At 36.8% G+C, this 26376-nt stretch overlaps 1 protein-coding gene across 9 annotated transcripts in view; it reads left to right on the top strand.

Moving 5' to 3' along the window:
* Positions 1-26376, top strand: part of ARHGAP15 (Rho GTPase activating protein 15) — a 362427-nt gene that overhangs the window by 164590 nt on the left and 171461 nt on the right. For all 9 annotated transcript variants that reach the window (XM_065070247.1, XM_021296541.2, XM_021296543.2 and 6 more), the window contains 3 exons: positions 999-1097; positions 2980-3106; positions 24302-24424. In XM_065070247.1, the coding sequence (XP_064926319.1) occupies positions 999-1097; positions 2980-3106; positions 24302-24424 (349 nt within the window). The remainder of the gene's footprint in view (positions 1-998; positions 1098-2979; positions 3107-24301; positions 24425-26376) is intronic.

Below are 26376 nucleotides of genomic sequence, written 5' to 3'. Positions count from 1 at the left end.
TGGGGATGGAGATCTCTGGTCACTTCTCTGTGAACACACAGAATCCCTGTGCCATGGGTCGTGCTCCATGGCCACGTGCACCAGGGGCTGAATAATCCTGGGGCAAAGCGCTGCAAAGCTTTGAGCCTCAGTTTTGCCATCTGTAAAATGGTCATTTCTTTCTGTTGTGTAAAATAACTGGAGATCTGCTCTGGTAAAAAGATATGTATGTAAAAAAAAAAATAACAACAACAAAACAATATATATATATGTAAAAGTGAGGTATCAGTGTTATCATGGTGGTTGACAAGTTCAGACCAACAGAATACGCATGCATATTTTCACCAAATATTGTTAGGCAGCGAAACAGCGTTATCAGGGGAATGAATATTCTTTTGATAAATATTCCCAGTGAGTGGGTCAAAAATGTAAATCGACTTCTATTCAGACAAACTGGGGATTTTTTTAATGATAAATGGGTTCCTAATTACTCTGCTACAGCCATCTTTGATGGTAAATTTATTTATTTTTTTTTTAATGAGAAAAAGAATGCCATTATTAATTTTACCAAAATGCCTGGAAGTGGACTCTGGAATCACAGGTATATAATAAGTGTGTAAATTCAAGAATGGAGGTACCAGATATGAAAATAAGAATACAAAAACATAAACTGAAAAGAAAAGTAATTCATTCTCATATTGCGTTTGTTTCTTTTCAGGGTGCTTTGATTCACATTTGAACTGTGTCTTGTAACACTTAGTTTTCTTAACTTTTGTCACATTCCCGTTATTTTTGCACTATTTGTGTTCAGTGGTTGCTTTGCTGAGACAATATCTCGCTTGTTGTGACACATCCCAAACAGTTTTCAGACAGAGGTTTGAAACTCCTCAGTAATTCAGCACTCCAGGAGATAATTCTTGGTACAAAGGAACAGCATTTGGGTGCGTAGGAGAGAGAATAGAAGAAAATCGTCTGTCCGGTGTGTGCTCTATTCTTACCTGTGTCCTTACCCTCCCCAGATCACGACAGTGTCAGGAAATGAGTTCCTCCTCCAGTCAGATATCGACTTTCTCATATTGGATTGGTTCCACGCTATCAAAAATGCAATTGACAGATTGGTATGTATTTGTTTTGGCTGTTACCTTTATTAATTAAGATGTAGCAATTTCAACTTCATTTGCTCAGGCATCTCTACAGGTTTTAGGCAGTCAGCAGCTAGCTAGACATTCCTTTCTCCGAAGGATATAAAAATATGTATGCAAATCTACTAAAAAATGTCAGATAAACAAGGTTGTTGAACAAAAATGTCATTTGATTCTTGCCTCGAAATGGAACGCTACATTTATTTCTCTGAAATAACAAGGACATTGGTTTGCTGAGGGTTGTGAAAGCACACAAGCACTTAATAACTAATGAATTTTTGCATTTTCTGTTTATGCAGCCTACAGTATATAATCTTCAATAGAACTATTAATACATTTGAGCCTTTTATGAATTTTTGTATTACTTATTCACAAGAATAACACTAGCAAATAATATTCCTTTGTAACTGATTGCTGTTATTCTCCCAGGAAGACTGGGGGTTTTCTACTAGAAGTAAGCAGGGCTGCATTTTATTAAAGCAGTTTTTAATTACCAAACCAGATTCAGCTGTAGCTTTTTATTTCTTTTTTTATTATTATTTTTTGCCACCCTCAGTACAAATTCCAAATGTTTTCCTCCTATCCCTGCCTGATCCAAGAACGTATTTTCTTTAGAGAGCACTGACTTTACTTGTTCAGTGCAGAATCTGGTGAGAGAAAAATATCCCCATTTCTTGCATTTTTCAGAGGTTTTGCTGCAAAGGAACTGGCAGCGTAGGCAGAGGCAGCCTCTTTGAAAGGGTTAATCTGAACATGACTACTGTTTCCTTAAAGAGCTACAAACATTATATTACCCTGAGGCTATAATCAGCCAAGGAAAGTTTGATCTGATGATGTATGTCTTCATATTGTGCATTTCATTGGGTATATTGATATCCCACTGAAGATTTTGGGGTGGAGTTTTCCGTGAAGACTCAGGACACTGTTTCATTCTTTTTTTTCTTTATTTTTTTTCCCCCCCATGTTATTCAGCTCAACATCTAATAGAATTGATTATTTTCTTTAGCATAACTAAGGTAATCTTGTGGCAGTGCAGCAAACCACAGCAGCAGTGGCTGGTGGGGCACAACCAGTATCTGGTTCAGGTACCGGAGGGCAGGACTTGTCCTGATGAATATTTGCCTTTGCTGTGTGCGCAGGACATGATGCCACCCCCAAACACTCAGTTTAATATTTAATACAAATAATTTATTTCCCTTTTAAAATTTGGAATGAGTGCATAAAGCATTGTAGTTTTCCAGGCCGTGGGGATGGCTGAATCTGACCCCATCAAATGCCATGGGAAGACATGTGTGATCAGCCAAAATATCATCTCCCTTTTTCTTTTATTTTCGTTCTTCTCTCTGTTAATGATCCCTAATTGTCACTTGGTATGCCAGTGAATAAGAGCAAGAGAGAAGTCTCCCTTCTTTTCCAACCTTAAACCAACAGAATTCAACCCCAAATTTATAAGTGTGTTTGAAACAATTGTGTTCACAAGAATATTTACTGTCACGATCTAAACCAGAAAGGCAATTTAAACAACCTTCCTCTTTGCAATCATTTGGAAGTAGTCTGCAATGTGGAAATAATTTTGGTCTCTAAAGCCTAAAGAAGTAGGTCTTTTGTTTTCCTCACTTACATGGGAATTTATCTCAGAAATTAAGAGCAGTCTATCAGGGCCATAAAAGCTCTGTATTACGAGAAATTTTGCTTTATGCTTTCCTTAAATGATACACTCACTGCATCACTTGCTTTGTGTGTGTCTGTTAGCTTCTGATTCTGTGCTGGCATTCTGTAATCTCTTGCTTCATTCTTACAAGTAATAATTTTATTAAAAGCATACATATTTGTATATAAATATACATTATTTTCCCAGCCCAAAGAACGGAGTTGTACGTCAAGGAATTTGGAGTTCAAACTCAGAAGATCCTCCAGCATCGAATTACTGAATAGCTTAGACACTGAATCCAAAGAACCAAAGCCTGAACACAGAAAATCTTTAAGTAAGGCTTTTTTCTTTTCTGATTTTTTTCTTTTTTTTTTTTCCCCTTTCCTTTTTAAATAACTATGCCATTACAGGACAAGATAATTTTTATTACATACAGAATGTAAGGAAGATCACTGAGAATTTTAAAGCTGAATGTGTTCTGTGCTGATACACATAACTTGCATTTAAGTAAAGACAGTTACTAGCTCCACACTTTTAAAGGGCGACATTCTCTTCTAAGCAAAATAAATTTGTTTAGCAGCAAAGATATTTATTCAAGACATTTATTTTTAAAAATAAGCAACATGAGTCCTATGCTAATGGTCTGTTGCAGTTGCTTTGTTTCCATTTTAGTAAAATACCTCAAATTGCCCGAGTAATTTTGTCTGTTGTGTATTTATACACTGAATTGCTGAAAGACCTGACACATCCTCTGCAACCAACAATCAGAGATATATCTATAATTTCACAGAAAGGTAAATTCCAGGGACTGAGGTTGATTTTTGTCAGTGGGATTAGAAAAGAAAGTGATCTAAAACAACCAGGGATGTGCTTCACTCCACTGAGACTTTTCCTTTCCCAGTTTGTGCTGAGATGCTCATGATGTTGTGGGCAGTAGATGCCAGAGCTGGTGGTGACCCTGAACCACTCAGCATATTTGTTTTTAATTTCACCCTCTCTCTTGAATCTTTGTTTTCCTTCTTTGTTTAGTAGGAGATTCACAAACTGCTTCTAATGTAAGTGCCATGACAGCTTTAGATGAGATACCTATAGGTACTGAAGTGCTGTGCAGGAATTTGCCTGCATGCACTTCAGTGCAGGATCAAAGCCTCAGATGTTAAGAAAAGAATTGCATTAAAAAGACCCAACATAGCTATTTTTAATGATAATTATCCATACAATCATAAATATATGCACACATGCGTGCATACACACACACAGAGATTCATTAAATAGTCTCTTTTTGCAGACCAAAGCTTTTTGTCATTGTTGTTGTTTTCGTATTGTCTCGGAGATATTTTTTTTTGTTAAGGCTTTTCTTTCTGTTATAAAATATAAAATAGCCTGAATGTAGTTCGTGAAAAATTGTCCCAATATCTTTGTATTGTGTATTACATTGCATTTCTCAAAGGAAGAAAAATAAGACTGAGAGCATGGTAAGTTTTGAGGGCCTGATTCTGCTCTGTTTGTAGCTAATAGCAAAATGCCGATAAACTGTCTCAGCATTTGTGGAATTGTTATTTATTTATTTAGGCTTCTCACATATCTTTAAATGATCATTTGTCAGACAAAACAGAAAATGGGAATGTAAGCAGCGACAGTGTCTACATTTCTTTTCAAACCTTAGAGAATCCCGAATAACCTCCGTTTTGTTAAATGCTATTTAAACTATTAAAAAAGGTGAAAATATCTGCTGTGAAATCTCACTGAATGGAAGCTTGTATTTAAATACCGTAGATTGGATTGCTTCTAAAATATGTATTCAGAACTTTTTATTTGGCCCCTTGAGATCAAGCAATTATGTGGAATTAGAAAAATCATATTATTCACTCACTTATTAGTAGTCTAAGCACAAACTGTATTGTCAGTTTTCTGCCTTTGGCTTTCTGTGCCCTTAATGTTCACACAAGTATCGTAGCCAGAATTATCGGCAGCTAGAGCCAAAATTGCTTTAAAAAGGCATGAGAATGGGTAATGACACATTGTTAGCAGTTAACAGGTGGTCGTTTCATTGTCCAGTTTGACTGCAGAGCACAGAGAAGATATGTGCAATATCTGCAAGTGTGTTTATAAAGTTCTTACAAAGTTTAACAATTTTATAGTTTTATCGTGCTCTTATATTGTTGACTACTGTCAATGCCAAAGACAAACAAAGGAGATTGTTAAAAGATTGTTTAAAACTTCTCCAGTTTAACACAGAAGACAAGCAACTGATGTGTTAGCAGGCCACCCCGCTTCCCCCGATAATCTTTAATGAAATATTCAGACAATTCAGACACATTCGTAATTCTCTACATTTTAAGGGCTTCAAAAAGTGTCCAGTTTTAGACTTGGTTCTGCTGTATCATAGGAGGTTTGTATCAGCACAAGCATACAAAGGGCAGGTGTAGTCTAACCAAAGTATTCCAGTAATTTACTCTTTAGTTTAAAACCAGGGAGACTGCCCCTAGAGACTTAGTAGCAGGAATTTGATTTTTGTGTTTAATCCTAATTGTTTCTGCTTACACTACAAGGACAAACAGTAATTCTCAGTTATGCTTTTTGAGCTGTAGACACCGATTTCATTGACGTTTGGGCTTGAACTGCCAGGCTCAATTTCCAATGTTCAGAGTGTCCATCTTCTCGGTCACACAACTTTTCAGTGGCTGCTCATCCAGTTTGGATTCAACTCATGTTCTAATTGAAGTTTTCTTGAGCTAAGAACAAACCAAGGATGGCCTTGGGGAACATTACCAAAATATGTAAAAGTGTGAATCTGCTCTCAAATACATGGAAAGAGATTACTCTTTATTTTATGATGCCAACTATTTCAGTGATTTAATTTATGCAGCTAATGCTGGGTCAGAAAGAACATGTTTTTCACCCCAGCAGCCTTCCCCATTAGAAGATGTATCATTTGGTGCAAGGACACCGCCTTGCAGCACTTCTCCTTTTTATGTGAATACATGTTGTTCTAAGCAGATAATTTTTAAAATTAGTGGCAGATTTCATAATTTTCAAGTAATTTCATTATCATTCAGATTGTAGTTTGTTTTTTCTTTTTTTTTTTTCTGCTAAGGTTGCCAAAAAAACCCTCCTAATTAGTACCAATTATAATTGGGTCTGCTGGTAGGTGGTCTGCCATGTTAATTTTGTGCTGCATGAAACCAGGCACCTGGGCTGGACTGAAAGTAGAGATGCTGTCACGGCACATGGGAGGTAGGGAAAGGATCTGTGCATTGCAAGTTTCCCAGAAATCCTTCAGCTCACCAAAAACAAAGAGACTTTACTGTGCGTATGGACTAGGGGAGCTGTCAGGACAGTCCCATTGGAGGCAATGAAGGCAAGTCCACGCTCTCCGCTAAGCTCAGTGTTGCTTTTTATGTCCGTGGTCGCTTTGGGGTTTGGATTTTGGCCGTCATCTGGGAATATTGTCACTCAGGAGTGACCTCTTGTGGAAAAAGCCTGGGCTGGAGTTGCTATCGATTGTCAGAGGGGATCAATTCCCCTTCTACTCCCCCTTTTCCGGATGGAAACAAACGGCTTCGCAGTAGGAAGAGTGCCCTTTGGCTACCGTATCAATCTGAGGGCTGCTCTTGTCAAAATGCACAATCACGAGCTTGATAATGCAATCCATTCCCAAAGCACTATATTTCCAACCTGTTCTCCATCATTTCCTTATGGCGTCACATTTACTCAGTTCATCACATTCTTATTAATATTTTAGATTTCCTTGAAAGTGATGGAATTCTATTTTTATTACAAAAGCAACAAGAATAAATACTAATTGTTGTCAGTTATTTCCTTATGTAGTGGGAAGAGTAATCTGTTCCTCAGATTTAGGTTGCCAAAGCAAAATAATTAAATATTTTAGACATTTAAAAAATCTGTGATATTAGATAAATGCAATTTGATCTCCTTGTTTGCCACATAAAAGCTGGAACTGCCTGAATTGATAAGATTGAATTGCATTATTTTTATTGTTTCTACTCGCATATTTTTCTTATCTTCAAGAACACTTTACTTAAAACCCGGCGGTTAGTTATGCAGCCCTGCAACAGATCCTGGAAAATCTCCTCCATATTTGAATTCTAGCTTGAGGTGCCACAGCTAGAGCATCAAGATTAAATATATATATATATATATATATATATGTGTGTGTGTGTTTGAAGTCTTGATGGGCTGTGTAGTATTGTAGTCTTGATGGGCTGTGTAGTATTATTGCTATTCATGATCACTTTAGCATCTCAGTAAGAGTAGTCGGGGATCCAGGCGTCATTGTGCCAGACACAATGTGACACCAAAGTAAGATAATTCCAGCTCTCAGCCTGAATAAGGACAAGTTGCAACAGGTGGAAAAAGCGGACAAAAGCAGGGGGTGGAAGGAAAAGTTGACAGCAAAGCCGACATGTCATGCATATTAAACAGCAGGCTTGGGATTCCTTTCTACTCTTCATTTGGCTTGGGGTCTTAGCCCCGGCACCTTGGCAACTGGCCAACTCAAATAATGATATTTTGCTCACTTACCCAGATTTCTGTTGCACTTTCAACAGGGAACTGTGGGCCTTTTTAGTCCCAAAGAGCGGTGAGATGCTCTGTGCTCCCACAGCCCTTTCCGCAGGGCCGTGGTCAGGAATATGCCTCCTTGCACCTTTTAAATAAAGAAAAAAATAATAGCTTCTGGATTATAATTTTGATTTGCCTTCAGAGGTATTCACCACAAAGTCATCTGGGCTCTGAAATCTGCTTTGTTTTCTTAAAAGATACAATTTAATTCAGGTATCCCATTCCTTGTATTTAGCCAAGGTCTCTTTGTATCGTTTAAAACTGCCCAAAGTTGGTTTTCTTGTTTCACTCATTTTTCTTTACTTCAGAAGGCCAAATTTTTGAAATGCAAAGCATGGCATGTAAATATTCCTGAGTAATTGCTAGAACATCCAGAATCATCTTTGAATGCAGTTTGTTAGATAATTAAGGTTGTACAGTGTGTGTATGGGGAAAAAATAAATAAAGAAGCAACCCATTTTGATCTCTCAGTGGACATAATGGGAGAACTGGAGAAGTCAGAGCAGCTTGAACCCTTTCTGGGTTTACATGGTACTTGTTCCTTCCCTGGCTAAAACTGCTTCTCAGGGCTTGCTCAAGGGTTTAAGGTTTGTCCCTGTGTACAACTGGATATTTCTGTGGCAAACACCACCTTGCCGGGGCTATTGTTTCTCTGTGGAGGGAAGTGACGGTTATCTGGGCACAAACACACAGATTTATGTGACTTCGGCTGTGGAATGGCAGGAGGGGAAAAAAAAAAAAGCCAGAAAATTATATTGTTGAAAGCATCATTTAGAGTTCCTAGAAGGTCACCTACTTAGAGGCGAAGCTGAGAGAGGAGCCCAGGTGTTTTTTTTCTCTCCCATCCTGCGATGTAGTCAGAGGTTTTACTGGCTCAGGCAAACTTCTCAAGAGCAGGATCCTCCTTCTCCTCCCGCTCCTCCTTCTCCTCCTTCTCCTCCTTCTCCTCCTTCTCCTCCCTCTCCTCCCTCTCCTCCTTCTCCTCCACCCATGTAGGGTTGCTTCTCTGCTAAGGGGGCTAATAAAATGGAGCAGAAATAGGAAATCACTCCATTTCTTTGTTAGCTCTGATGAGGTCTGAATTCTTTCCCCTTCCCAGCCCATTTGTTTTAGTTAGCTGTGAAGTTCAAAGCCAAATGGATGCTGTTTAGGGAGTATTATTACATTTCAATGTTAGCATTATGTATAGGTCAGTTTTATTACTTTTAATAAAACTAAGGAGTATAAAACAGTAACGTATATTACTGTGGAATTACCAATGACAACAATTAAAATAGAAAGCAAAATTAAAACTGTATGCAAATATGCAGCTTCCTACTGCAACGTTAATTTTGTCACTCTGCAGCTTGTATGCTTGTGGCATTTATTTTTATTACATCAACAGGAATGCAGTCAGTTTCAGACAATGAGAAAATCTCACAAAACCAAAATGCAATGCACTCTTTATGGAGGGTGGGCACATTCTTATTTGTACTATAGGAGCTAAACTTATGATTTATTTTTACTCTCGTGTTTCTCTGCATCATTTACTATAGGTATGCTCTTAAAGCTTAAAAAAAATACTGATTCAGCAACAATGAAGTAATAATATTGGCATTTTGGAAGCAAAACATGCCAAATTCAGAAACAAATTGTGTCACTTCCACTGATAGAAAGAGATTATGTTGCACCCAAAATCACAACTGGCTGTGACTAGCTCTCATAAAAAAGTGTATTTTTCCTGAATTTGAATACCCTGTTTCCATCAATTATAATATAATGTTTCCTTAATTCTTTGTTTTATTTCTACTTCACTTTCCAAAATCCTTCCAGAGTTTACTATTTGGGTTGAAAAAGCATATTTTTAAATTGGGCATAACCAACTTCCATATAAACGTTTGGCAGAGAAATCCGTGCATGTTCACTTAATTCATTTTTATTGAACCAAGTCCAGATTTTTCGTCAGGAAAAAGTTAGATATTAATCATATCTGAGCAGGATCATTAAATTTTCCTTTACCTACCAGAACAGCAGGGTCATTATAGAACCATGAGAAGTTAGCTCACTTATTAATCTTTACAATTACATAAAAGTGATCATTTTTATAGTACTTAAGAGTAGCTCTTACCCATTATGCGAAGAGTATGTGGGAATATTACAATATAATATAATGTATTATTATAGATGTGACCTGTGACTCATTGGTCTGCTCACTGACACACAGCTCTCTGGAAAAGTTATCTGTTTGAGCTTGGGTAGTCTTTAATTGTTTCATATTCCTTGTGCTCATTTATGGGGCATACTAGTAAATAGAGAGCTGGTCACTGAGTTATTAATTACCTCATTATTACTTAATTATCACTATTGCATACTTCATTTTTATGGAGAATTATATCATAAAAGAAGGTATTTTATAATGCCCACCACAGTTAAGTATGAATGACAGTGATAGCTAATGCAAGATTGAGTTAGTTAAAGAAAATCAATCAGAAATCCTCACTATAGATTACTATCCGGTTTCTTCTGCTTTTTCCAGCAGACGCTTCTCATCTTTGACTTTGAAACCCAACAGTTTAAACTGGGTTCTTGTTTCAGTGGACTAATCCCCTTTCATAAATCATGTTCAAGTGCTGAAATAATTTGCACAACGTTTAAAGAGTATTTGCTTTGAAACATTCACCTCAAGCCCTTTTGTATATCCTTTCTCTCTAAAGATTTGTAGTATTTGTTTTGTTCTCTGAGGTATAAAAGACCTGGGTAAACTTTATTCCTGTTGTTTCAAGATTAGTGAAATAAAATGCATATTTATTCAACTGGGACTGAAAGGAGCTTTAGTAAAGACGATCATACATACGACCCATGGGAATGTTATAATACAAAATGTCTGTCTTAAAATCTCTTTAGGTTTGTTCAAAACACTATTGAAAGACTTAAGTTTAAAGGGGGAAAAAAACCAAGGTTACAAATCCATATTTCCTCTTTGTTCCCAAGAAAAGAGAGAGACCATATATTTTTCTCAACAAATTAAACTCCTACGTGCGCACTCAAGATAAATTTGAAATTGGAGCAAGTAGAGACTGGATAGTCATGATTACTCAAAGATTTTTCCTACTGAACTATACATACTGACACAGCGCTTAAGAAAGCTACATTTTGGAAAAATGTGTAGCGAGTCTTTCAAACAGATATTTTCTTCAGACAAAGCAATCACAAGGAAATCTTGAGCATTTTAGGTATTATTGGAGTCAAGCAGTTGTGCCCCTTACATGTACTAAAAGTGAGGTTGACTCCTGTAATATGAGGAAAAGATATTTACTCTGACTCAATTGCTTTTAAGCTCAGCTGTCCAACATGGCTTGCACTGGTTTCGTGCAGTCTCTTAATTCCTTCATAAATAGATATTTGTTTACAATAGCAAGTAAAACTGAAGTTTGATGTATATTGTGCAAAATGTCATGATTTTTATAGTTTAAAGCAACAGTCCATGCAGGCAGTTACATCTACTTTCCATCACCTGCTTTATCAATGTTTCTCCATTTTTGTACATCTCTATATTTTGCCTCCACAGGGAAAGAATATAAACTGACTGACAGCCGATAGAACGTAAACAAGTGCAGGCATTTTTTGCTGCAAAGAGAAATATTTTAGGTTACTGCCTTTGGTGAGAGGTCAGAATTAGAGCAAGTGACATGAACTTGCTGAGCTTTGTTCTTTGGGAAGGAAGAGCCAGCCCAGGTTTCCACAACTCCTATGAGCCTAATTCTGAAGCCCCTCATGGTAATTATTGAAAAGACAACCCTGATTGCAAATTTGTAGGCAGAGGAAACGATTCTTACACTGCACTGTATTCTGAGGTTTCACCGTTATTTATAACTAATCCAGATGTAATCCTCCTGGTACTTTGGGAGAAATATGATGGAAATAAGGAGGTTTTTAGGTTGTAATATTCTAAATTAAGCTCAATTAGAGAGACTGTAAATCAGGCTCTAGATAAGAATACCTAGTGCCCAGACTCACCTTTTTCCCCTTGGTGAAATCTTTTAAAAGATTGTACCTTTCACGTTGGAGGATGTATTTAATTTAAATTAAAACTTCCAATCCCAAGTATTAAAAAAACAACTTAATAGATGAAAACATGGCATTGTCTCTGGATCATGGGTATATTAATGCTTTAAAAAGGAATGTGATTCATAGGATCTCCTGTTTGTTTCACCAGCTGCCTGCTGATGTGCCAGGTGAACTTTAACAGCCAAAGGGTGGAATGCCACCGAAGGGTTAAATGCTATGTTGTTTCTCAATTAAGTAAAAGGTTCCAACTAACTGGCTTTAAATATTGATGCTGAAGAGAACACTACAACATATGAGCAGCTCCCCTCACCACCAAGGATATTTGGCTCCATTTAATTAATTCCATTGGCCATTGTCTTAACTGTGCCCAGGATTCACCCAAGAGGAATTCACTTGCGTTACTGTTATTGAAAAGTGTAACATGGCATTATCAGCCTCAGACAGACTTTTTGTAGCATTGAATCAATTCCCCAGTTCTTGAAAACAACTACCTCATTTGATTCCTTTCATAATTAATGAAATTCTGTAGTAATGCTTTTGCCCCTCAGCTCAGGCTGGAAGAATGTTCCGAAACTTCAGTTTTCAAGCTGAAAGCATTCTAATTTTCAGCCTAAATGGACTTGTGATATGAATGAGTTCTTGTGTCAGCATTTAGCCAGCTCTTTATTTTCAGCAGTTCTTTTCTGTCTCAGGTGTACCAGCCCAAATAGAGTTACAGACAGCAGTCTTATTCCTTCTCCTGCTTGGTTTGGAAGACTAAGCCAGCCAAGAATTGTAGTTGTCTTTCCCATGATAGGCTGTGGTTTTTCATCTTGATAATCTCAAACGGCCCTTTTCCATATTTGCCCCAGTTTCAGTTGTGTTTCTTGCACATGGATATTCAAGGCAAGCTCCTCCTACAGCCATGGGAATTGGAATTAACTCTTCCATGTGGAAATGGTTCACCTGATACAGTCTGGGGATTGTATTTGTCTGTCTCATGGCCATTTTTTTAGAGATAAAAGGTAACCAATCAGAACTTGCAAGTCCTGCTGTCTTTTAATCTTTTGCAACCAATGCATTTGACATGAAAACCAAAGAGTAAGCCTGCCTTAAGCCTTTTTGTAGCACATAAAATGTGTTCCTACATGTGATGAAGGTTTTTGTAATTAATTTTTAAGGTGTTCAGTTTGTACAGAAAAGCAAGACTCTGATAAAACTGAGCAACTCTTTTCAAACAGCACACTTAAAATAAATGGAATCAAACCAATTTAAAATATTCCAGTGCTTTAAAAACAAAACAAAACCACAACCACATTGGAAAAAAAAAAAATAAAAAAGCTTATAATTAAATTATAATTAAAGTCATGAAAACACCTTGTCCGAAACACAAATCTGTTTTAAAAAACATGCAGGTATGAAGCCCTATTTGAGAGACTATGTCTCTGCAAGTAAAGCTTTGTAATTCACATATGTTGCAATCACATAACGATAGTACGGTTTATAATCCTTTTTGCCAAAGAAAGTTTTATTCCCATCCAAGGGTCCAGAGCCTAAGGGAACGTGGCCAGATGTAGGCAGGTCAGAAAAGGAGAGCAGCCAGATGCAGACTGGATCATTTGCCATTTAGCAGGCTTCGAGGTAGAAAAACACAAAAGAGAGAAATTTAGCCTTTAGCTTGGTAGGTGTCTATAGTAAAATACTTTATTCAAAGTGCAGGAACATGTGGCTTGCAACCACATTTCTCCATGTTCCCTCTTTCTAGGACAGACCAGTTGTGTCCTATTCAGATAAAGCTTTTTCTCAGATCTTCTCTGGTCCCCTTGTGATGCCTGGTGTTGTTATTGTGTGTGTCTGATACAAAATGATTGTTATGTGCATCTCACCATCCTGGCACTTTTAAAACATTCTGGTGAATGTGTCTGATATGCTGACACCTAATATAATGCTTGAAGGTAAAATGTTTTCTGGGATAAGAGTTAAAGAGCAGAGTAAAGCAGAGGCAAAGAAAATGGGTGCTGTCTTGTCCATAATGCCTTTTGGGAAGAGTCTCTGGGGTGAACCCACTCCTGAACAGCACCCAGATTTTCTCTCGGAAAGAGATAGATGGGAGGACTAAAAATTAGGTAGTGCAGGTGATGATCTCAAGATGACTCTTTGATAGCCTTCTACCCAAGCTGTAGGGATGTTCATTTAAATCAAAATCTTGGTCTCATTGGTTTCCAAGAAGCTAAGAAGTTCTGTTCCTGTAAAAATAAGCTTTCTATTTATTTTTTGCGTGAAAACATGTATAGTCTCTTTCTTGTCTATGTAAAATTAAAGATGGTTATTTTTGGGTGCTATAATGCCCCTACCTTCTTTTCCTCATTTGAAGGTATTTCAGTTGATGTGTTTGGATGAAAATCAAAAGACAGCACTAAAAATTAATGCAGAAATCATGACAAGACTGAACAGTTGTAAGATGTTATCTGAATACCATTGAGTATGACAGATCAAGGGTAGTACTGATATTAAGGCACAACTACAAACAGTGGGATAGGTGACTTTTTGTTACGACTTTGCTTTTAATGTAAGTTACTCATTAGTAATTTCTGTACTGAAAGTTTAAGTCTTGCTTAAAAACAAACCTTTTGCTAGGTTTCTGATTTGGGGCATCTGATAGCTTGGATTTGGGGTTCAGTTATGAGAAAAGTAAATTTTTCTATTAGTTGCCCAAGTGGCTTCAGTGATGGGGACAGAACAAAAGGTGCGGGAAAGGCTTGAGCAGAGAGGAGTCAAGGTACTGTCATGGGGTAAAGGAAAGAAGATGAAAGGATTTTGAAGCATCATTGGTTTGGTGTGTAGTTTTTCTGAATTCTGATTTCCTCTGGTGGATAACAAACAGTGCCAGGCAAGACATACTAGTGGTCTTATCTCATCTGGTGCACTTTTAAAAAAATCATTTGTAATTGGTGAATGCAATGATGGAGAGGATCCATCAAAGTTTTACTTTCAGTTATTAATAAAGCACAATGAAAATGTTCTTTGAAAACGTTACTTATTTTGCGAATTTTAGTCCAGAAAGCTAAGTTAGCAGAATTCACCTTTTCCAAACAATTGTTGGAATTCATCTCTAACTGTCCCTGCTCAAGTTACAGGCCATTCATAATAATAAAGCTTTCTAATTCTGTGACAGAATATTCATAATGTACTCAGCTAGATAAAGGTCCTCAGGATCTGGACAGCAAGACTTCAAAAGGCAGAGTCCTCTGATCTCTAGTTTCCTTATTCTCTCTAAGCTTGGAAGGTTTCAACTATCAAGCATAGATTAAGTTTTATTGGTTGATAGTCTAATTGCATTTGTATTATCTTTCCCCTTAATATTATTTTCTTTGTATTGGATTTCATCCAAATACTACTACTTCCATGAAGCAGTTTTCTGACAATGTTTTGCTTTTGCTTTGATGCTTAACTGCTTAACACGTGAGTGCTGCAATAAGGTGCTGGTTCCTGATAATAGTTTTCCTTCTGTGCTTTGCTTATATTTGATAGAGCTGTTCAGTTGAGGCTTTTCATGGACAAGATAAGGTTTGGTTAAACATCTGAACTTTTGAATGTTTATCTGAACTAGATTTGACCTCTAAATTTGTCCATCATTAGTTATTTTGCTTTTCTTTTTAGAGACTAAATTACGCTATTAAATATGTTCTAAAGTAGGTTAAGCCCCTGTGCAGTTTGTCAGCTGGAACTTTTAAACTAAAATAGTCTTCTATTGTAGTTTTTTAACATTTTGTCTGAATTTTAGCTACGGCTGGTCAAACACTAAGTCAGTGCACCCATGCAAACCCCACATGGAGATGATTGAAGTGTCTCAACATTGTTGTGATGGCCTGATTTTGTTTCAGGAAAAAGATCATGATATATAGTGATTATTTGCCTGCTCAGGCAGCTTGTTCCAGTGCAGCTGTTCTGGAGATGGGATGAAGCATTAGGTGTCACCGCACGACCTGCAGTATCTCTGGAGGTCTCCCCCTTCAAGCCCCTATGCAAGGGATGGGTGGACTTGGGGTCCCAGATACTTCTGCAGCAAACGTGTTGCACTAGCAGTGTAGAACATGCTCATTTTTGGGGTCCCAGTTACTCATGCTTTCAACTGAACACATCTGTGTGTCCTCTTTGGACTCATGTCTTAACTCAACTGACCCAGATCTTACTCTCATGCTGTTTGCGTGGTGAGAAGGAGCCACCATCAGATCATAAGGAGAGTGGGTGGTTGCTGTTGTTTTCAGACTGCCTTGGCCAAAGCTGCACTCAGTAGCACAAGGAAAGGAGGGGGCAACGTAGTTTCTATTTGCCATTACACAGCTGAACTGTATGACCTGATCTTTATTAGAAGAACAAGTACTGTCAAAATGAATGCTAAGAAAGCCCACATCTTACTTAAACACATTGGAGTAAGATCTTTCAAGTAAGTGGTCAAATTTACAAGATAAATATAATACATGGCTAAATATACCCAAAGCTTCATTCTGAGCTTTCCTGTTTTCTACTGTAATTACACTGTCTCAGCCCAAGAAAGAGGTTGACCCATGGCGTATCTTACAAGGCACCTTTTCCCACTGACAGCCTCCGTTGGGTAGGCTCACAAAAAAGTTGTAGCTTCCACTTGTTCTGCTTTGTGTCTTTATGTATATTTTATGCAAATCCTAAAGCACCTTTCCTGGTGCTGCTTTGTAAGCAAAGAGCTGTAACTGCTGAAAAGTTTGAAAATCATTTGTGTTTTAACAAACAGAAATAACTTCTATAGAAATATAAAATGAAGCTGATGGCAGTAAAGGTTGCTTTGACTAAGGCAGGGGTGTCAAACTCATAAACTGTATAAATGTAACTACTCCTACAATGAAACTACTCCTACATTTATACAGTCCTACAATTAAATCTGTCCCTTTGAAGGCAACTGTGAGGCTGATGTGACCCCCCCCCCAGTGAAAATAAGTTTGACACCCCTTGTCTAAGGTTTATGTTAATGTTAATATAGATATTGGAGATTCTTACCAGAATTTTCTCTTAAGGTAACAAGTAAAAAAATGTCTTAAATCTATCTACTTATTCTTTTTAAGAATGAACTCCTGGGTGATGTCTTGTTCAGTTATTCTTAATCCAATGATTTTATTGAGGTAGAAGTAATTTGATATTTGACATAGAAACATAGTACAGCAAATGGATTTCAGGATTTTGGCTAGATATTTGTTGATTACTTTAAAGATAATCAGTATGTCATTCTTCTTCACAAAATATCACATCTACATTCACTGGAAAGTACTAAGCTTGCTGCATTAAAAGAGAAAAATATAGTGGAACTAGTGGTTTGAAACAATACAAATGAATGTCACTACCATTTCTCATTGGCAATAAACAACTTTAATATGTTGGTTTTCAGAACTTATGAGCTATGAATTAATTTTACTCTTTATTGTATGAGAAGCATTAGAAGTTCATCATGGGTCAAAACCATAAGGTTATGAATATAATTGGAGGCTGAGTGCAATGGAAATATAATTAAATTTTAAAATAATTTACTTTTAAATTCAGAAGTAAAAAATATAATTGATAAGAGTCTCAATAAAAAAGAAAATTCTTTGGTATTATACTCTTTCTGGAAAGGTTCCATAAGATCAGACCTGAATAAAAGATTCAACAAAGTATCCAAGCGTGTGTCTAAATTTAAATATATTAATCATTTGTATGATTCTTAACAAGGGTGATATAAATACAGCTATGCCAAGTCTCCCTTGTTCTCTACAGATAATTAGTTTGTTTTCCAAAGCATAAGGCAGAATTTTATGTAGGTTTAGAAGTTAAAAGTGCACACATGGCTGGCAGTACCCAGCCACTCAGGTCTATCTGGTGCTCCTGATAGAAAAAGAAACCATATAATTTTTCTGTCCTTTGCCTGACAATTTATTGTATGTGATGACTATTTGTATTATTTGCAAAAGGTTGAAAAAGATTTTTTAGGCTAAGTCAGGAGGCAAGCATAAAGACTTGAAAGTTATTGGCATATATTCCACAACAGAAGAAAACAAGCAGAGCTCCATATTCTAAAAAACCCTGAATGCATTGCTTGTTGTACATTACTTGTTCAACGTGATCTGGAAATCATCTTCAGTTCCTTTCTCCATCTCTTTGTGTGTTTGTTTTCTTTTGGGAAGTCTGCTTAAATAGTATTTTTATATTATATATGTTAACTTCCAAAGTCATTAATTCAAATATTGCTATTGTCATGTTTTATATGAGTGAGATGAGACTGGCACAGGACAGCACTGAGTCACCCAGGTGGTGAAGGGCCAGGACCACTCTTCAACTCCTATTTGTTACACCATCCAAGTTATTCAGCATTTTTCTGGGGATTTTAACAACCTTATCTAAAGCAGGGAAGTACATCAAATGCAAAAAGCATCTCCATCATGCGTCTGCCTTTTGCCCATATTCATCTGTAATTAGTTCACTCTTTACCTGAAAATTTACAGGAAGCAGCTACTGAGGGAGGCTCGAGATCTGGTGATGTGAGTTCATACAAAATTGCCCTCCTCATTTCAGGGGGGATGAAGGCCATAAAGAACTGCAGTTACTTCATGCAAAGAAACTGTGTCAAGAGTCCTAATCCTTGACACGAGCTTGGAGAGACCGGTTTCCCTCTGTTCCTCAAGCCTGAACAGCCTGACTTTGTGTACTGCAGCAGATTTCCTCCAAGCCCCACATGTTTTACATTAGATGAACATAAACCGGTCGTACTGTATGAATAAAACAGAACTCATTGATTTCTGGCATTGTGTTTTTTTTATATTCAAGTTAAGTGTGTATAATAGCATTTCTAATATTGTGACAATACCCCAAAAAACTGTGGAAAGAAAGGCTTGGCGTGTCCTGGGTGATCTAGTCCAGTCCCTCCTGTGACAAGGTACAGTGTTCTGTGTCATTTTTCTTAAATTTATTAAGCTTCATCTTAAATTCTTTTAGTTTTATTTGCCACCATGGCTTCTTTGAAAGGGTGTTTTAGAATTTCATATTATGGCCAGTTTATACGCATTTATTCTTGTGCCAACATTGTTCTTCAGTTTAAACAGCTCTTCTCCCTCCCTGCTGTCCTCTTCTCATCTCCTGCTCCTTTTCCCAACCCCATCAGCAAATTCGTAGAGAACAATCACAGCCTTTCTCAGCCTTTTTCTAGGTGGCCGAACATGCCAAGCTCCCCATCTGCTTTGGAAAGCTCCGCAACCCCATTCTCCTGGTACTTCTCATGGCCACTGTCTGCACCTTTTCTGGAACAAATTTCCACTTCACACACAAGTGTCCAAGGTTGATACTTGTAAGATAAATATTTTGTATTAATCCATCTCTAACCATGCATTGGGCAGCATTAGTTCTAATCTGGTTTCTCCAGTATCTATTCTCAAAGTCACTAAGATTTTATCTGATATCCTGATTCTTGTCTGAACTGATGATGCTTCCCAGCCTTGAGTCACCAACATTTTTTGAATGTTCATACTTTTTCTGTTGAAGTCATTAATGAAAACACAAAGATCAGTTCCAAGAAAATTTAAGGACATGCACTGGTAGCTTTTTTTCAATACAGTAGTTCTCCTTTCAACAAACCCCATTTTAATACCTTATTTAGTCACTTCACAGTTATTGTTTCAATTCTCTCCATCTTCTCTTGTTTAACTAATTATTTCCCATTTGGCACCATATTAAATGCACAAATGAAGTCCAGTCTATTGCATTTTCCTTTTCTAAAATAACCCACCCTATTTATTTTATTAAAGAAAGACATCAGGTTAGTTTGGCATGATCTTCCTTTATAAATCAAATGCATACCGAGAAATCTTACTTTTCTAAATATCTGCAGTAGAAATACCATTAAGAAAAGCCATGTGGGGATTGCCAGTTTGTTTCACAATGTAAGCATGTAGTGATATTTAGCACTCTATTCATTTATTTCCAGTTATTATTAATGGAGGACAAAATTTTTTAAAAAATTTATGTGTATCAGAGCATGCTGCAAAGTATGAATTATATAGTCATTTTATTGAATCTTTACTGCTAATGCACACAAATTTCACAAAGTGTAATGACACTACTGAGCACTTAAGTTGTTAGGCTGTCATATTACAGAAAAATTATTTGTGCTATATAATAGCTATTTTCTTTTTCCTATTGTTTATTTCTGAACTTGCTTCATAAACATTTGCAAATGCAGATGTATTTGCAAATATCTGTTCTAAACCCATAAACCTGATTGACTTTAGGTCCTTTTGTGCCCATGCAAACCAAATCTTCCCAGCATCTCCTGGCCGGCGATGCCCATTCTGTCGCCTGATGCTGAAGTTCTTGGGTCTACGCTCTGTAGTCATAAAACCTGTAATTTTAAAGCTTATCATAAACATAGGGATTAGGGGTAATGCCTGATTCCTGAATTTTACCCACAGATCATTTGTTTAGCGCTTTTAAGCAGATCATGTATCTGCCTCTCATTTTACTCTTTTACAAAAAAGATATTGTAATTATGGTGTGGAGATAACTCAAGTGATCTGCCCAGGAATTACACTAAGAGATGAAATAGGATGACTGACAAAAGTCTTTAGCTCAATAAAGAAGGTGAAGTGAGTTGTTTATCCTTAGTAAGCAGACTGTATTGACTCCATCTCAGACCATCACAAAGGAAAGGAAGGATGTAGGGACTTGGTTCTGCACCCTCAAAATTTCAGTGCTGATTGAAAATCCGATCAGTTATACAGACAATAATGCATTCTTCTCCTAAGAAAAGTCCTTAAAGGACTAGCAGTACTTTCACATTTGCTACAGGCCAAAAAGAGTCTGAAGACATGTTGAATTTTGAGTTCCAATGAAATCTAATAAAACTTAGTCATGAGTCATTGTATATTTTTAAATTAGTATTGCCTGGAATGCAGGCATAATCATACGCCTCTGCTTGATAAGATATATTTCTTCAGAAGGATGAGACAACCAGCAATTAAGCATTCCCATTACTTGAAATTAATTAGTTAACTAATGAATTCCTTTAAATTAATATTTTCACACATATGTGATAGTTCTGCTGTCAGACTGGTACTTTCATTAGCCAAAGTCATAGAGACCTACTTCTACCTCCCCTTTTGCCATCTCAGCTTTGATTCAGTCTTGCAAGATGCTGCTTAGGACTCTGGGTAAGAGTCTGTAAAGCACTCAAGAAAATTATTAATTTACGACAACTAGAGACCACAGTTAGCCCATTTGTATTTTAAGAAAGTTGCATCTAGGATTGTGATCAGTGTATTCTGCATTTTGAATGATCAAGCTTGTCATTTTTAGTGTTCCTTGTGAAAAGAATTAGTAAATCTCGGTTTACGGATGTTATCAATATACTACAATCCACCTCAGTTTCTAAGAACTTCCCAAGATTTTGAAGTCCTGAAGAGTATTAAAAAAATTTTACATGGTCCAGATTTGGACTTATGGGGTTTTATTCCTGCAGAACAAGGCTAATGGAAGTGAAGGTACTAATCTAAAACTATTTGAATCTCTTAATGCCTTTTCCATTCCCACTGCTGCTCTTCATTCTATATGAGCCCTTTCCATGCAGATGAATTACATATAATAATCTTGGGTGTTATAATAAACAGATAGGCACCATAATAATGTATTTCAGTTAGGAAGAGGTACTTGGAAGAAATTGGTTTTGCTATACACATGATGTGAGGCAATCAATAGTACTTTAGTCTGACAAGCACTGTCAATATCCATTGTCACAGTTCAGAAAGTCATTAATGGATAGTTCTTCAAAAACCAATGTTTTCAACATGTTAGAAGTGTTCAGATATACTGTACCTGGCAGGAATTAATCATAGGTAAACCCTTGGGATTATGTAGAAATGTTTTGTAAATTAAGACTGAAATAAAAGTCATCGGAAGGAATGTAAGATCATGTTATATGGAGTTACAAAACCTTGCCAATAAAATATGGGGCTGTTTAGTACATATTAAAATATTTTACTTCCTAAATCATTCAGGCTCGGCCCAGAACATCAGACCCAGGAAAAACAGTCGGCTAGAAATATATTGTCTAGGTATATGACTTGTGCTTTAGTTTCTCTACTAAATTCACAGGAAGTAACCACATAAGAATTTCGATCCTTGCCCTGAAAAGGTTAGAGCCTTTCCTGGTTCTTCTAGTTGTGGCCTTGCCAAAACCCTGGAGAAAGGCTTTTGTAACTTCCTTTTGCAAATCTGTTAGCCACTGCTTAATCCTGCTGAAATTATATGTTTACTCTCACTGCATCATAGATGCAATTTACTGCATTAAATTATAGCAAGCAGTTCTTCACCTGTACATCTCAAAATTCCATTGATTCTGATGGTACTGTTTCTGCAGAACTGTGTGACTCGGGGGTGATGCAGTAATTCTGGTTTGTTTGTTTGCTTGTTTGTTTGTTTTTATCTCTTGGAAATAATATTTGATCCTCTTTGTATTTCCAAATATAACATCAAAGTCATTTTAGTGTGGGTATATCACGAGAAGAATGGTTTGGCAAGAGAAAGATAATTTCTAAATGAGATCCCAACAAGAATATTTCTGGCTAAACTTGGTTTTGGAACATACTATTTAAACTCCTGAATTTCTGGAAGGCTTGAAGTTTCCCTCTGGTGACTCACACACGTTTAATAGAATAAGTAATTCAGTCAAAATTATCTTTGTTGCTGTTTTTAACTATGGGCTATACAGTTCAACATGGAACGTAGAAAGGATCCATTATAGTAATTATTCCTACCTCTAGATGTAGTTTTAACACCGTAATGGGATCTTTACCATACCTGTCCAGTCATAGATCCCATGTCCTGCCATTCACAGTACGACCACATTCACTTCGGTTAAAATATCTTAACAAATGTGATGTATACTCAGAGCTAAGCATGTAGTTCACATGGGCATAAAATGCTCGAGTCCCGCAGAATGGGGAATGTGGCAGGCATCTGAAGTGACTTAAGACGTTTTCACTCCTGCATCATTTGCACTGTGTATCTTCACTTTAAGTCACAAAGAAACCCACACCAAAATATGAATTGCTATGGACAAAATGACCCCAAGCAAGAAGAGAGTCCTCAAACTAAATACAATTCACTTCACTATTTCAAAGTACCATTAAGATGCAGAATTAGAAACATCCATTTGTTGTTCTTTTTATAGCACAGCCAAGTCACTTGGAATTTTAGCTTGTCCCTGCCAAGGATTGCTCAATTTTGAACAAAAAGTCCTCCACTATAATGTTAAAAAAGCACCAACCATCAATTGAATGCTAATCTTTATATTCTATGATACATCACTCCAAGAATGTTACCATTAAAAAATGTGAATTTTATTTTTCATAAGTGATGGATTATTGTACCAAGCTGTGTATTTTCCAGTAAAGTGTCCCTTTATGTGTCCTGTGTGATTACTAATTTGTGGAAGTATGTGTGGGGTCATTTTAGTGCTGTGGGAAAATGGAGCACTCTTCTGTTAAAATCAGTAGTGAAATCAGAAGCAAGCTATGCTCTGATCATCATAGGCATGTGTTTAAATATTGCTTTCCTTAATTGGCTATGTTCTATTTACTTAAAATGAACAATTTGGCAAGTTTTTCTCCCTTGACAACAGCAAAGCCTAAACCATTTTATAAGTTTGGCTGTTAAAATCCGATTTGTAATGTAAACCATGATATTGTAGGGTTGTTACTGTTGCTTAACCAGTTATTTTAGCTTGCCATTGTTTTATAATTGCGCACCTTTAAATATTCTGCTGCTGTTTATAACCTATGCAAAACTTCTTGCTACAGAATAGCCCAATTATATTGATGCTCATTTTATTTTTGCTCTATCTCTCTCCCCTTGGCTTCCCTGTATAAAGATCACTGCATTACAGGGGAGGTTCAGTCTGGATGGGGAGATCGGTACAGCTCTGTCTGTCCCATTTTCCTGCTCAGCGTTTTGGGGGAACTGGCAGGGTGAGACCACCCAGGACACAAGATAAGGGTTATTCAAAGGTGATGAGGCTCAGGTGATTTGTTACTAAACTTTAAAAATCATCGTGTTAAGGGAAACCTTTGGAGAAAGTCTATTCATGGCACCATTGCTGCTTCTGTAACACCCAGCCTGGAGTGCTGAGTTTCTCCTTCCTACTAAAACTGCTTTTTTTGATAGCTATGGCAGTGCCCTGTAAGCACCTCAGCAGATAAAAAGTTAAATTTATGCCTTTGAAACTTCCTCCAGGGGATTTTCTGCAGCTGGGTTCTATGTCTTTTTGACATAGAGGAGGAATAAATCGAGCTCAAAACATTTCTCAGTTTGGTAAATGCCTAAATATAATAAATACAATCATTAGGACGGGAATACTTTTCTTTCCATAAATTAATGCATCTTGCACACATTTCATGGCATGTAGCCATGTTTTCTATAACTACATTAAATATATATATAACGCTTAATCCATCTTGGCAAGAGAATTCAGTCCTTCACTAGTGGTGTAACCATCCATCCTTTCTCATAACACATAGTGTATGGCTAATAGTGCATAACACACTTGGAGTCCGGAGTTTTAGTTGAAAAATCATCCGTGTGAAACTTGTGGGATTCGTGAACATTTCATGAGTAAACTGGTCACCATCCAGATACTTATGGGCAATAAATAATACAACTCTGTGAGTAACCAGCAGAGTGAACTCATCATGTTTATTCACAGAAGTATCAATCAGATGTTTTGTACTATCCAGCCAGCTACATTGCTGACCTACCGCATGATTTTACTAGGGTAGCTATAGCCATTATTTTCTAAAGATATCTGAGCAAAATACTATTAGTTTAAAAATATTGTTTCACTGAAGCTTTTTCTTTTGATTTCCTTTAGTTTTCAGACTGAACTACAGTGCCTCTGACACAAATGACAGAAGCCGAGTTAAAAGCAGATTAAAGAAGTTCATCTCCCGAAGACCTTCCTTGAAAACATTGCAAGAAAAGGGAATTATTAAAGGTGTGTTCGGTCTTATGTATCTTTTTGGGGTCAAAATTAATTTTTCATTCTCAGTTAAATGAAATTGGACAAATACTTCTTAGACGTGGTTTTGTTGGTGTATCTCACACTGCTGAACTGTAAGGAAAAAATCAACGTATGGTTACATCTATCTCTGTGCTATCTGACTACAGCTTCAATTTTTCTGCTTTGGTGTGCATGTGGTAGAAGCCGCTCCGTTTAACGCAGGCACTCACAATGCACGTTGCAAATCAACTTGCTGCACATCTCTGTTTCTTTTTAAGAAAAGGATGTTGATATCGTTTTATATTTTAGAATCCAAAATAAGAACTTCAGATGATGTGCTGACTAATTTGTTTTCTAGGGTAGACTGGAATACTTTCTGCTGTCTTCTCTCATTATTTTTCTAACTTGCCAACAAAATATTTTTTAACAATTTAAAATACAGGACAGTGAATAATGAATGCTTTGAATCTGTGATTTTTTCCTACTCCAATTTCTTTCTAACTTGGTCAGCCATCACTTTCACATATCCTTAAAAATCTGTTTTTTAGATAAAACATATTTGTAAGTTTATCGAAGGAGTTTTGCTATAGAAGCTGGTAGTTAACTTCAACGCAGTAGAGTTCTGACCACTAATAATCAAACAAAGCCATGTTTTCAAATATTGTCTGGAATAATGCTTTAAAAATTTACACACCGCCAAATTATTATGTGTGAAACCCACAACTGCACATGCAAATGGACTAGAAAGAGGCATTTTGCCAGCAGCCCCTGTCAGTCGCTGGAATGTGAGTTTTCCAGTGTTGTTTCAAAAATGGCAAGGGGTGTTGCTAGCGTGTATTAAACTTGTCTGTCCCGAGCCAAGAGACTGACCCCAGCCAGCAAAAGCCAAAGCAACCACTAGAGTTAAACACCAACTGGGCCTGTGTCTAGAGAGAGGGAGAAGACTTTATGAATTAAGTTCTTACGTTTTAGATAGATGCAGAAATGTTCAGTGCCATGTTGCTTACTGTAAGGAAGTCTTAATTACATTAAATCCCGAGCCTTAGTGATGGGCTTCTGCTTCTAACTGTCACAGAGACTTTAAAAAATGTCATTTATATGTAAATATATGCGTGTGAGGTGTGCACACACTCACAAAACTTTCAGGATCTGTCCTTATACATAGTATCTGATTTCAATATGTTGGAGGGTTTTACCTCTTTGAAGTACTCTGTGGGTTGAGGGTGGGATTTGAATGCATCATATTAGTTTGTTTCAGTTATTACAGTAATAGAGTAGTAATTTATAGCCTTTTAATTTCTGGATTTAAGGGGTTATTTTTTAGTTTAATAAAGTGTGGCTGATGAATCTCCTGTGGTGTTACACAGGGATCAGAAGTGATCCCTGCTAACAAATCCAGGTTCATTAGCATAACTCAAATCCATCCCTTAATATATCTCTCTAGGAAAGCCAGATGCATTTGGTTTTGGCTACAGTTGCGTTAAAGTATTGATTCATAAACATAGCTTGGTTCTACCTGGGGTAGTCTTCCACGGATAACGAAGTTGCATGATTTGTGACAGAGTAATTCAGAACTGGTACCCAGCACAGTTTTATTGCCAAACTAATGTTACCATGAAGAAAACATGTTAGTTATCTACCATGAAGTTTCATTAGGATTAGGTTTTGGCCATGCAAATGAAGCAGGATTCGTTAGCACAGCTTAATTCCAATCTACGGTAAGTCTATATGAAATGCTTATTTGATAAGGTTCCTTCATTGTCTTCACCAGAGTTTATCCCTTAATCTGTTAAAATGTTATGAAAATGCAGTTGCACTGCTTATGCAGAGACCACTTTTAAATGTTAATTTTTAGGCTCACATTAGAATATTTTTAAATCACAAAATGCAACCATCCAGATTAAAAATGCAAAGCTTGCCAAATTTTGTATTATAAGATGCATCTA

The sequence above is a fragment of the Columba livia genome, chromosome 7 (genome assembly GCF_036013475.1).
Source record: "Columba livia isolate bColLiv1 breed racing homer chromosome 7, bColLiv1.pat.W.v2, whole genome shotgun sequence".
Lineage (NCBI taxonomy): Eukaryota > Metazoa > Chordata > Aves > Columbiformes > Columbidae > Columba > Columba livia.
Note: the sequence above shows the minus strand (reverse complement) of the source record. Positions and strands in the feature narration are given on the sequence as shown.